The 13,240-nt window shown below is 36.2% G+C and overlaps 1 protein-coding gene across 1 annotated transcript; it reads left to right on the top strand.

Moving 5' to 3' along the window:
- Positions 1–1,160: 1,160 nt before the first annotated feature.
- Positions 1,161–13,054, top strand: LOC104912730 (von Willebrand factor-like). Its single transcript, XM_019617568.2, has 7 exons — positions 1,161–1,382; positions 5,248–5,350; positions 5,455–5,529; positions 6,020–6,124; positions 6,616–6,821; positions 8,230–8,379; positions 12,917–13,054. Exons 1-7 carry the CDS (start codon positions 1,179–1,181, stop codon positions 13,034–13,036), a joined length of 963 nt encoding a protein of 320 aa, XP_019473113.1. The 5' UTR covers positions 1,161–1,178; the 3' UTR covers positions 13,037–13,054.
- Positions 13,055–13,240: the final 186 nt, after the last annotated feature.

The raw sequence follows: 13,240 nt of genomic DNA, 5'->3' as shown, positions 1-13,240 counted from the left end.
TTTTAATGCAGAATAGTTTCTGTAGCTAGTACTACCAGTTTTTAAGCAGGCAATTTTTCCTATTTTACGTGAACAGACTTCTTATATTTTATGCAGAATCCAACCAAAACATTTAGTAATGGAATTGAACTCTTCAACAACTGTGGTTTCCAAGTTCCTCTGTGCATGCTGGACTGTTGTGCCTGGTAAAGTAAAACCATATACTCCAACGCACCAGAAATAATTGAATTTAGCATTTTTTGTTAACAGAAAAGCTTCATTTTTAAAGGCTCTTTTTTTTTTTTTTTTTTGTCTTAAGGTAAGAGATGTACATGTATATATACAGTGTATCTGATGAATGCTTGCTGAGTTGGGACTCAGGCCTTTGTTCAGTAATTTTATTTCAGCATTTTTTGCTAGAGGAATTTTAAAAAGGTTTTATAAATATTTGGAAAGTAACAAACTAGGAAATAAGGAATAAGAACATTTTTCTTAATTGAAGATGTAGAGAAAAATAAACCAGACAAAGGAGTACACAGTATGCAAGCAATATCCATATGTTTCTCAAATTGCTATCAATTATCTTAGTTTTATGATTTTGAGAAATTAACTCTTCTGAATTCATCAGCCAAATTTTTATGAAGTGGCTTCAGCAAGAGGAGTGCAACTTTCCTTCATTTAGGGCAGTTCAGTTCATGAGATGCAGGTATCCAACAGATTCGGTACTGTAGTACCAAACAATTCTGTTCACTAGCTTTCTTTACTTTCTTGGGGGCACTACTGCTGATCAAGTTGTCAAAATCTATTCAGTGCTGTTGTCTGTCCTGGTTATGTCCTAACCCTGAGCTGTTATCAGCATTTCTCTAATGCGTGTAAAGATGGTCCAGTGTTGAAAACAAAGTTACACAATATGTTCAGCTCATGCAAACTGTTGTATCATTACTGGGGTAAGTTGTGCTGTGTTGATTCATGCAGTCTAAAATAGTGGCTTCATGATTTTTCTGTGGGCTGCAACTTAAGCATATGCCTTTAAACACTTTATATTGCAGGTTCTGTTATTCCAAAAATGTGTTTTCAAAGATGTTATTGGCTGCAGAGGATATTGGCTTTCAAAAATCTCAACAGAATTCTAAAGAAAGTGGGAGTAGGAAATCTGCATTTTAGATATCTAAGAATTTTTTTTTTTGTCTTCCCCAGCAATGAAGTGTCCTGCATATTTGATATATGATCACTGTCACAAAGCTTGCATAAAGACCTGTGAGAATAGTACCAGTCTCAGTGTCTGCAAAGATTATCCCACAGAGGGCTGCTTCTGTCCAAACGGGCAGGTGGTTTTCAATGAGAGCTGTGTTGATGAAGAAGTTTGCACACAATGCATCAGTGAAGATGGCACACACCATCAGGTAACTGTATACTTTGCATGTTGCCTTCACAAGTGATTGTGGTTTGTACTTTTGCAAATAAATCTGTCCTCTAAGTGTAACTACTTTTCCCTTTGGACAATTTATTTACTAGCTCTGCTCATCATAATCAGACAGCTATCAGACCCATGAGCTTTCCTCATGTGAAATTGGCTGGTATGGATATAAAACTCACAGCTGGGACTGTACACATCCAGAAACATATCTATGTGAAGGGATGGCTACAGGGAAAAGAGGAGGAATTGCATAAGCCAGCTTCTAGAAAGATGAACTCTTCATTCAGCAGGCTGTTAATGAAGACTGTTAATTTCTCTTGCTGTATCATGCAAGTGGGTGCACAAGCACCTGCCTACATCCCTGTTGAGAGTATGGTGCTCTTCCTATTCACCCAAGCTACTCCACTCAGAGTTTTCATCAAAATCAGCCAGGTTAAATCTTCAGGTTTTTTATGGGACTTTAAGAAGGCCTTAGTTTCACTATTTTATGGATTATACGTTCTTACAATTTTATCACTACCTCTTATCATGCTCACAGAGCATACTGTTGAAGACATTTGTTTTTGTTAGATAGATTTTCTGGTGTAGAAGTCTCTCTGTGTGTTTATAGTCTATTTCCTCCTGGAAGAGATGTTAAGGAACACAAAACAAAGATGTGATCCATGCAAGCCAGCATAGCTTCACCTGAAAATGTGCCTGATCAATTGGGTGGCCTTCTACAATTCAGTGTGGTCATTGGTGGACCAATGAAGGTCAAATGAAGTTGTCTACGTGGACTTGTGCAAAGCCTTTGACATAGTCCCACTTGATATCCTTATTTCTGAATTGGAGAGATGTGAATTTGAAGGGTGGACTCTTTAGTGGATAAGAAATTCGTGGGAAAGTCACAGCCAGAGGATTGTGGTGAATGGCTCTAAACTCAGGTGGAGGCTGGTGATAATCAGTGTCTCCCAGGGGTCCATGCCAGGACCTGTGCTCTTTAACATCTTTATCAGTGACAGAGACAGTGGGATCAAGTGAAACAAATTTAGACATTGGGAATATGTTCTTTACTTAGTGAGCGGTGAGGCATTTGAACAGATTGCCTGAAGAAGTTAGGGATGCCCATCCTTGGAGGCATTCAAAGCCAGGTTGGATGTGGCCCTGCACAACTAATCTAGTGGTTGGAAATACTGTCCTTAAAGGGAAGGTTGAAACTAGATGGCCTTTAAAGTCCCTTTCAACCTAAGCCATTCAATGAGTTTATGTTTTGTGTAATTGCCTTTCATAGGTGCTGGGGCAGTGGTAAACAGTGCACTTAGTGAAAGATATGTGCTGGCATCCCTGTACTGGTCAGGACCTCTGTGCATTGGGAAATCCAGTTGTGCCTGCCCAGCTCTGTGCCTCAGTATCAACTGCTGGTGCTGTTGCAACACAGCCTGGGAGCGAGCATTTCCAAAACAGAGATTTTGAGGCTTTCCACCTGATGGACAAGGGACCTAAAAGCCTTAAACTTCTCTCAGGCCTTAGACACTGATTTTGTCTGCAAAGAAAAGTATGATTATTTTTTTTTTTAAATTCCACAACTGTGTTATCCAAATAACATTTTCCAAAATAAAAAGTATGTTTTAATTTTTTTTTTTCTTTCTGAAGGATTCAACACGTAGCTTATATTAGCTTTTATTTTAAAATTACAGTATCTCTGTACACGTAGCTGTAATCGTGGTAGGTCTTTTGTTGATCTTTCTCTTATATACAGTATCTTTGTATCTGTATACTGCATATAAAGCTGGTAAAAATTGAAGAAAATAGTTTGTTTTATTTTTGTAATAAGAGGAACTAAAATTCATCATATTATTTGTTGAAGGAAAAAAATAATAGATTTCAGTGTATATTACAACCTACCCTAAACATAGATCAGTTGTTCACAACTCCCACTAAGATTGTGGAGTTTTCTTTAATATTCTTTAATATTATGATTCTCTATGTTATATGTATAGATTCAAATCTTTATGGTATACTTTAAGCCCCCAAATCCTCAGGCAATTAGGTGTATTTTCTGTTTAAGTAATTGTTTCAAGCTCTCATGGAGAAAAGCTCATAGCACATTTTGAGAATAATGACTGTGGTGATATCTGCTTGTTCATGTGCAAGTTCTGAAACTCATATGAATTGTTGCATACCCCTTAATGGGGTCTTAACTCTCCAAACCTCTAGTCTGTACCCAAATAGCAAGATTTAGCTTCAGTTACTACGTTGGGAAAGGAGGATCAGCTCTCAGCTTTTTTGCATCTCCACCATTGCAGGGCTAACCATGTGAGCAACACCTCAGGCAGTGAAACCGTTGTTAGGTTGTGATCTTCTTAGTCCCTTTCTTTTCCCCTGATGCTCTTTTCCTCTGTTCGTTTCTCTATCCAAAGTAGTGTTTGGGCTTATGGGATTCTCAGTACCAATACCCTTTAAGAAGAGCTCTACTAACACCATGCTATCTCTTGTCATCTCATCTAGTATTAGAAAGAGACTCACTTATGTTGAGAAAATTGAGGCTGATAAAAAAAGTTAGAGTACAAGTTGTGATTCTATTTTTCTGTCATGAAATATCCAAGTGCTTTCCACATTACCATCTGTAAATGTAGATTTTCTCTGTCAGCTGCCTTCTCAGGGCTTTCTAACTCAGTCCATTGAAATCTATGGCAGAAGGCTTTTCCAGTAGATCTTTTCTAGCAGACATCAATGCAAGCTTTCCTTGACTAAAATAGATTTCTTATGTATTAATTTGCAATTTGGTGCCTAATCTTAGGAAAATCTCCAGTCGTCTTGTTCTGGCATGCCTCCTCTTATCTTGCTGTGCTTTCAACATTTGAAGATAAAATACCATTTGACTTGTCTTTACAGATTCCTGTAATTGCTTAAATCACATAGATATTGCGAGGTACAGATGACAGTATGTTTCCTTTCTTTATTACTGAGGGTTTCAGCAAGCTGGTTTTTTAAAATGCACTTTGGAGTTCTCTGGATGACGCCTTTTCCCTTAATGGCATCCTAGCTGATTCTACATGTTATCACCCAGAACCCTGATTGAGTGTATGAAGTAACTTTATTTTCCTATAGCCCATCTTTTCATTCATACCTACCTATTGTCATAGGTTTTAAATGTAGGTAACCCTTTATAAGTCTCTACATCTTTAAAATCAATGATTTCCTCTCTCTAATGAGAGAGACGAGTAGTTGAATAATTATATACTTCACTGGTAGTTTCTTAGTATGCTTATTACCTGCTGGTGGTCATTACAGGAGTGATTCTTTCAGGTTTGGGCTTGCTATATAGTGTTTTTCCAACCTGCAAATGAATGGGAAATCAGGTGATGAGACACCACAGATTCTTAAACAAAAATATATACTGTTTATTTCTTTATATATAAGTACAACTAATTTGGGAAAGAAGCCACTTCCATGTATTTCCGAAAATATCATTTCTTCTATTATTATCACTGAACATCCACCATGGCATATAGTTCCAAAGAGTCCACTGTTACTTTCACAACAGCTTGAGATTGCATTTATAACATCTGAGCATTTTTTGTGCATAAAAAAATAGTAATTCCTTATCTCATCCACACATTCTTTACATGTTTAGCTAAACTCATACACTACAATTATTTCAGAATGATGCATCTCCTCAGTTTCCTACTGTTAACAGAGCAACCAACTAAATCCTCGTGTAGTCTTCTGGTTTTCCTCATTAATTTTGCTCACCCTTATCCACTCCCATTGCTAATATACTAGTATGCTAGTCATCATAATACTACGTTTCATTCTAACAATGCAGTTTTTTTGTTTGGTTGGGTTTTTAATTTTTTTTTTTCCTGCAGCACATGGAAATATGGATTCCCTCCAGTGAGCCTTGCAAGATCTGTACATGTCTTGACAACAGAGAAGTAAACTGCACTCTTCAACCTTGCACTACTACTAAAAGTTAGTTTAGCTCCGAGTACGACTGGTCTCAAACAGATTTTTGTTAACCTAGTGCTTTAGTTCTTATCTAAACTTAATTTGTGGATGTTTCATTCTCACTCCAGCTGTGCAGTGTGGCCCCTGTGAAGTTCCTCGTCTGCGCAGGGACCTTAACCAGTGCTGCCCTGTGTATGAGTGTGGTAGGTTCTCATAAGCTGTTGGAATCTTCTTGGTACGTGTTTTTACTAGATCATTCAAAACTATACAGTACAGTGTTTTTTTTTTTAAACCACTGAATGACTGAATTATCATCTATATGAAAAAAAAAAAGTCCTGAGGAAACTTCAAACTTGACTTTGCCATTCTATAAGAGCAAAGTTTTTTTTTGCTAAGTGACATTAGAAATGTTTTTTTTTTTCAAGTATGCATTTCTTTGTGATCTGTTTTTTTTTTTTTTTAACACGAAGTATGTTAGAACTTCAATCCTCATAACCCAAACTTGAACTGTTCCCTAAACTATTTTTGAAAATGATCACTGACCTGCTGAACACTAACTTGCATGAGATTTTAGGATAGCAATTGAGTGTAGGGAACAAGCATAATGGGAATGTACCTGAATATGCGTATACCTTTTCTAGAAGATCAACTAGTCAGGCATATTTTTAAAACACTCTCAATTTCTCTTCTCAGTCTGTGATCTAGTTTCTTGTGATTTGCCTCCTGTCCCTGACTGTGAGTTTGGCCTACAGCTTGCTCTGACCAACCCTGGAGAATGCAGACCAAATTATACATGTGGTAAGATGTGTGTGTATATATATATATATATATATATATATAGCACTGAATAATGTTGGAGCACTGCATTTAAATAACACTGACAGTGACTTTTATTCGCAGCATTTTCCCTGTGAAAAGTTTTATTTGGGAGCCATTGGCCATGTAATGATTTCACAGACTTGGAAAAAAGTTATTGTTGACACTTTCAAAAGTGTACTCACATTTGAATTAAGGAAACTGTGAACACCATATATGTGCTCTGAAATTTGTGTATGTTTAATAAATCTTTTTGTATATATGAGAAGCTACATATATATTTGGCAAGATAGGAGCTGCTTCTGAATCTACAGTACAATCTCTGACCTGGGTCTTCCGTATTTGTTTTATTTATTATTATTTTAAGGAGGTGTATAATAATCTGCGGTAGCAATTAGTGCCCTACTGTCTAAGAACTGTCCTGTTCATTTGCAATGATCTGAAATTGTATTTGCTTAATCTTTTTTTGCTAGCTTGTAACAGAGAAGCATGTGGTTTAGTTCAAAGACCTTTTTGCCCATCCCATCGGGAGCTGACTGTTAAGAAGACAGAGTGCTGTGACAAATATGAGTGTACCTGCAGCTGCAGTAACTCAACAGTGAGCTGTCCTCTTGGATATTTATCCAGATCTCTCACCAATGACTGTGGCTGCATATCTACTACTTGTATTCCAGACATGGTAAGGGAGATGAACTAGAAGTCCATAGATGAGATTATATTTTGTGTGTGAGGTGAAAGCACCAAAGGCAGTGGGTAGATAGATATAAACAAAACCCCGAACAGACTACTGGAAAGTGATACATAGGCATTTTTCATTTGTGTGTGTGAGAAAAATGCACCCTTGGAACCTACTGTAGATGTTTATTACAGTAATTTTATTCAGATGTAATCACTTCATTTTTGTGATTATGAGAAATTCAGATGATAATACGTGCTCAAATATATTTATACATATATATAATCCATAAATATAATATATATAAATGTTATATCCATGTATATATGAATCAAATCCATATATACTATGTATGATGTCTTAGAGGTCTTTCTGAAATTTTTGGTTTGTTTCTGGATAATAGGTGTGTACTTTTGGCTCAGTACAATTACTGAATTTTAGAATATTATATTTTCAATCATATACTAACTTTATTGACATATTTACATCACCACAGACCCAGACTTTTTCTGCTCTTTGATTACCTTTGTCTGAGGAGGCATTGTATCTTATGGGAACTATATTGCTAATTTTATTTTATTTTTCTAAATTAGTATCTGGCTTGGTTAAAGTTTCATTCATTCAAATACTTTTTTTTCCCTAATGTTGCCAATCATTTATTAAGTTATTATGGTATATTAATATTTAAGATAAGGTTGCTTAGAATAGAGATTTCAGGGCAGTGAAACCTGTTCACTGGAGCAACCTTACATACCAGCTTAACATAGGGCTAGAGTGTCTTGCAGCTCAGGAGAAGCAGGCTTTATTTTCTGCTCATACGTAGTTCAACACCTTACATAAGTCATTTTGTTCCTTCTTTAATCAATTTCTATCTATAAAATTAACAGACACATCTCTTTAATAGTACACTATAAAATTTACTAAGAGAGAGTGCAATATAAAAGATGATGTTACTTTTATGGTTTCTGTGATGATTTAAGGATGATAAAAGAGAACGACTACATGTAGCTTGCCATAGTATCTTTTTATATCAGATGAGATAGCTGGCAAAAGTTTTGTGTGTGTGAGAGACATCTTCTACAGGATTCATTGTTTACCATTTCTAAATATTGGGTCCCATTATAATTCCAGTGAAACCTAGTCAGGCCTTGAACTGCGTTTATATTTGCCTCTGAATGCAAATAAAAATCTCCAATTCATTCATTTTAAAATAGCAGCTTTGGCTGCACTTATATTTCTTTCCTCAACAGAATGATCTCATTTTTGAGATTTGTAGCATATCTAGTGGCTTTAAAATATGACATAAAACTTATGGTAAGTTTCATGTGTTAATAAACAGCCTTTTAGAACTAAGTGTATCTTTACACAATAGCAGTGTGTTCTTTCATGTATAAATTGTTGCATTCAATAGGTGTGTGTGCACAACAACATTGTCTACCCCATCGGGAAAACCTGGAAAAATGGTTGTAAGGAATGTTCTTGTACTAGTATGAGAGATGATATTACAGGATTTCAGATGATGGAATGTCATGACAAAATATGTAACACATTCTGCTCTCGGGTGAGTAACATTTCAATCAGTGCTCTACACTGATAGAGTACTGATGGCAACTAAAGTGCTTTTAAACCTGTGATCTTAGAGAAACTAAAAACAAAAAAAAAAAAATAAGGAAGTAAGTGTAGCAATGAATTATCTTGGAAGTGGAACTTAGGAGTTCTGAGTATTACTGACTATATTTTAGCATTATTGCTTCAGGATCAGATTCTGCTGACAAGAAAATCAGAATTAACCTAATTTTATCTTTCAGGTATAGAAATGCACCCTGAAGTGTCTATAATTTACTTCACTTGCACAATAAGTATTCACAATGCCCAAAGTTTGAGATGATTTAATTATAGGTGTAGTTCATTTTTTGAGAATGTTTTAGATCTGTCTATTGTTAAGCTCTGTCAATTATAGCAGTAATAACAGACATGCTGTTGCCTTTCTTATGCTCAGACATCTGCCACATGCCTTAAAATGATGTGATCTATTTTTGAAAGCCCTCAAAATTGTGAGTTGCTTTGTTAATCAGGAGGAGACAGATATTCAGTAAACAAAGTTGGCAGAGGAATTCTAGAAGAGTCAAAGGAATTGGTTAGAAGCCAGCAATACTTGCCAGTATCGTAGACTAGGAAACTTTGGCCCTGACATGGTTAGTGCAAAGAAAAGTTCAAAATGTTTTTCATACTGCCTTTAAATAACCCAATTTATATCCTTAACATTCCATACCTTTAAATAATGTGGAGAATAAGGAATTAAAAAAGCACTGTAAAATTTAACATGATGTCTTAGAGTGATGTTTAACATTTTATCCATAATTCATAAGCATTTCCGTGTCCTTGCATGTGATTAGCATGTAAGGGGACAGACTGTGAGGACAGTGGGAATATACAGCTCAGGTATGCATAAAATGCAATAATAAAATAAAATCAGTAATAGAAATGGCTGCCTAGCCACACAGTGACAACCTACACCCGATACCCACTGACATTTGGTCAGAAGAGTAGTTAAGCTGCGAATGCTGGAGACCACAAATACATTTTGCCTTTTTCTAAAACTTTCAGAATATATGTAGATTAATTAAGATTAATTCATTAATCTTAATTAGATAAAAGAATTAGTTAATTCTTGATGGCAGTGGCCGATTTCATTCAGGTCATATCTGACCTGAAGAATCTCCTTCCAACTTGATGATTAAGTGTTCACGATCTGTGAGTTCACAAGGGTTGTGCAGTACCCATGTGGATTGGCAAGGACTGGGACATGTGAGAGGCAGAGTATTCTCTGCAAATCTTTTCCTGCCCAGAGTTTTCCTCACATAAGTTTTCTCTTCTGAGCTATGAAGTGAAGCCCAGAAGAGGTGATAACTTCTTTTCCTAAGAGCAGAAGTAAAGATGAGCTAAGTACTGAAGCAAAGATGAGCTAGCTAATGCTATGCAAACATTCAAGTTGTTTTTAAAATCTTTATTTTGGATATATGTTTTATTAGCCCAGTAAAATTTGATGAGTTGACCAAGCAGCAGATGTTCCAGCTGTGATTTGCATCATCAGTGCTTTCAGTGATCTGGTGTCTGATAGGTCACTGTTTCTCTTTGCAGTGTCTTGAATGCTGTTCAACTGCCTAGGATCAGAGCAGAAAATGAACTCATTTAAAAAAACAAACAAAATAAATAAACAAAAAAATCTCCCAAAATTACCGCTCTTCCTGTAGATGTAGAGTTTGATCAGAAAACTTCAGGATGCTGAGTGCAGTGAAAACCATGATTTGTGACAGTTTTCAGCTTTTGCAAGAGAATCCTTTTAATTTTCATTTTAGAAGAGACCCATTTCTACTATTGCAATGTTTATAATTACTAGATTTTAAATATCTGGCTTTATTTTGGCTTCTATCAGTAACTTTATTAGTAAATTGTTATTCTAATAAAATATAATTAATACAGAGCTACAGTCTTGAGCATTGCAATCTCAAAAAAAGCTTATCTTAAATAAGCAATCAACATCAAGAAACCATCTTTATAAGATTATTAAAATGGTAAGACCAAAATCATCTATTTTGGAAAAACTGTAAAACTCAGATTTTTTCTCCCTTAACTTATTCCTAATTCAGTGAATATACATATCAAAGACCACAGGATTTCTGCAACCCAATAAGAATTAACCCTAAGGCTTATTTTTCATTTCAGATTAGATGACATTGAATGTTGTCTTTGCATTAAAGACAATGTTATTGTCTTTAATTTAATTAAGGATCATTGCTGGGTTGATATTCAAACTGCTTGCTGCTTCCTGTTATTAATTCCATTACCAGCTTTTTAAGGCTGTGAAATGTCATTTTTGTCCATATCATGACTTATGTGAAAACAGCTTACAGATTTTTACTTATGAATTAAAAAAAAAAACTAACCCACAAACAAACATACTCTAAAAACAGCAATAAAAAATCCATAACAACATAATACATAATAATCCATCATTGTGATAAATGAATGGTGCTGCTGTTCTCCTGAATATGACCAGATTAAATGCAAATCTGATCTATTCTTTTAGCACATACAGAAACACTATAGAAGGAGGTGCTTAGATTAACAGTGAATATAGCCTTCTCATTTGCAAATAAAATGTGGTTTTGCTTTAATATGTATCACAGTCCTGTCACTTTTTCTACTATCTCCTATCATTCTCACAAAATTTTGATAAAGCAAGTAGGTAACTGTCATAATTATTGCATCTGTCACTAGGAGAAGTGATATCTGTACCTTGCTATTCTCCTGGAGCATCTTAGATAAACATTTCTTTTGAGAACATCAAAATAAAATGGCTGGTGATAAGTGGTGTCCCCCAAGGCTCTGTGCTCTTTAACCAGTGTTCTTTAACATCTTTATCAGTGACAGTGAGATCGAGTGCACCCTTAGCAAGTTTGCAGATGACACTGAGCTGAGTGGTGTGGACAAAACGAAGGGATGGCATCCAGGGAGGCCTGGACAGGTTTGAGAAGTGGGCCCATGAGAACCTGATCATGCTCATCAAAGCCAAGTGCAAGGTGTTGCTCTGGGGTTGTGGCAATCTCGGGTATGTGTACAGACTGAGAAAAGAGCTACTTGAGAGAAGCAGCCATGTGGAGAAGGACTTAAAGGTCCTGGTAGATGAAAAACTTAACATGAGCTAGCAGTGTGCACTAGCAGCCTGGAAGGCCAACTGTATCCTGGGCCGCATCAAAAGAAGGGTTGCCAGCAGGGTGAGGGAAATGTTGTCCCTCTTTTTTCTGCCCTTGTGAGGCACCATCTGGAGTACTACATCCAGGCTTGGGATACCCAGTATAAGAAGGATGCAGAGCTTTTTGGAACAGGTCCAGAGGAGGGCCATGAGAGTGATCAAAGTGCTGTAGCACCTCTCCTATGAAGACAGACTGAGAGATCTGGACTTCGTCAGCTTGGAGAAGAGAAGGCTCGTTGTGGCCTTCCAGTGCTTAAAGGGAACTTACAAGAGGAGGGAAATCAACTTTTTACACAGGTAGATAGTGACAGGACAAGGTGGAATTTTTTAAACTAAAAGAGGATAGATTTTTCACTGAGAAGGTAGAGAGGTGCTGGAACCAACTGCCCAAAGATGTTGGGGTTGCCCCACTGCTGGAGTTGTTCTGCAACCACATACATATTTAGCCATTAAAATGTTGTATAAAACAGAATGATCAACAGCAAAACATTACCCACAAATCTACTTCAAACTCTGACCTTATTACAGAAGAAAGGTAGTGCTTGGGAATACTTAAGTAATTTCAGCTCAAAGTTGTTGACCACAATTGGAATGATTCTTATTTTCTTTGTACATTTTTCCCATGAACTCTATTTTCACTGTCAGAACATTTTCACATCTGTATGGAAATCAGCATTGTTATATTTTGCCCCATGGAGGTTGTCTAGTTGTTAATTATATTTTTTCTAATTAGAATAATGTTCCTTGCTTAATTTCACTGGCATACTCCCATCTTTGAATACTTGGCTAGTTGTTCAAGAGATGAAATGGTGCAGTGCTCAGTCAGAATTGATCCCCAGACTTCATATCTGACCTACCCCTTCTCTCTGCTTCAGCATGTTAAAAACCATCTGAATGCACTCAGACCTCAGACTGAATTCTAACCTTGAAGTCTCAGAGCTGGAGAACTGTGGATGCTAATTCATGCCCAAAATGCCACTAGAACAATTTTCATCTTGTATTTTCTTTTGTATAATATTAATGCTATATTCATATATGTATATGTATACAAATAAAGACTTTTAAAAACATAATTCTCACATTTTTTTGTATCAGTTATGTGTAAAAGCAGATATTTTCATGTAGTGATTCTCAGACATTTTTTTTTCTTCCAAACTGGATTATTTGTATTCATATAGTTTTCTGAGTGGTGGATTTCTTATTTGTAATATCAGTGTACAGTTCTGCTTTTAAAATACTTTCCTTAAAAAGTTGCTAACATTAAACCTTTAGCTCTGTGTTTTCATTTTCTCTTCTCATTTTCTCTTCATTGATCAGTCACTGTTTTTCTTTTTTCCCACAGGGATATAAGTATATTGTTCAAGACGGAGAGTGCTGTGGGCGCTGCCAGAAAACTGCCTGTGAAGAGCAACCATTCTGGTCTCGGGGTGATGCAGATCCTCGTTTATATGAGGTGAAATGATAGTTGGGATAGTTTTCCTCTTCTAAAACAAATTCCCTGGCATTATTTTGTGTTCCACAGAAGGAAACAAAGTTATTTTTCTTGTAAGGTTGGCAATGCTGAAAGCCAGCAGGTACTGGGCTTGTTGCTTACTCACTTTATTCCCTTAATAAGCAATCCCTCCCACTATCCCATTTCAGGCTCTAAGGAAGAAATCTCTTTTTT

Source organism: Meleagris gallopavo, chromosome 1 (genome assembly GCF_000146605.3).
Source record: "Meleagris gallopavo isolate NT-WF06-2002-E0010 breed Aviagen turkey brand Nicholas breeding stock chromosome 1, Turkey_5.1, whole genome shotgun sequence".
Taxonomy (NCBI): Eukaryota; Metazoa; Chordata; class Aves; order Galliformes; family Phasianidae; genus Meleagris; species Meleagris gallopavo.
This window is presented reverse-complemented; position numbering and strand designations above follow the sequence as displayed.

What these genes read in the sequence shown, in the direction of transcription:
- LOC104912730 (XM_019617568.2), top strand. Translation starts at nt 1,179, where the DNA reads ATGAAGTGTCCTGCATATTTGATATATGATCACTGTCACAAAGCTTGC. An exon ending in AAGATGGCACACACCATCAG is followed by an intron (nt 1,383 to 5,247) that starts GTAACTGTATAC and finishes TTTTTCCTGCAG; the next exon opens with CACATGGAAATATGGATTCC. An exon ending in ACCTTGCACTACTACTAAAA is followed by an intron (nt 5,351 to 5,454) that starts GTTAGTTTAGCT and finishes TTCTCACTCCAG; the next exon opens with CTGTGCAGTGTGGCCCCTGT.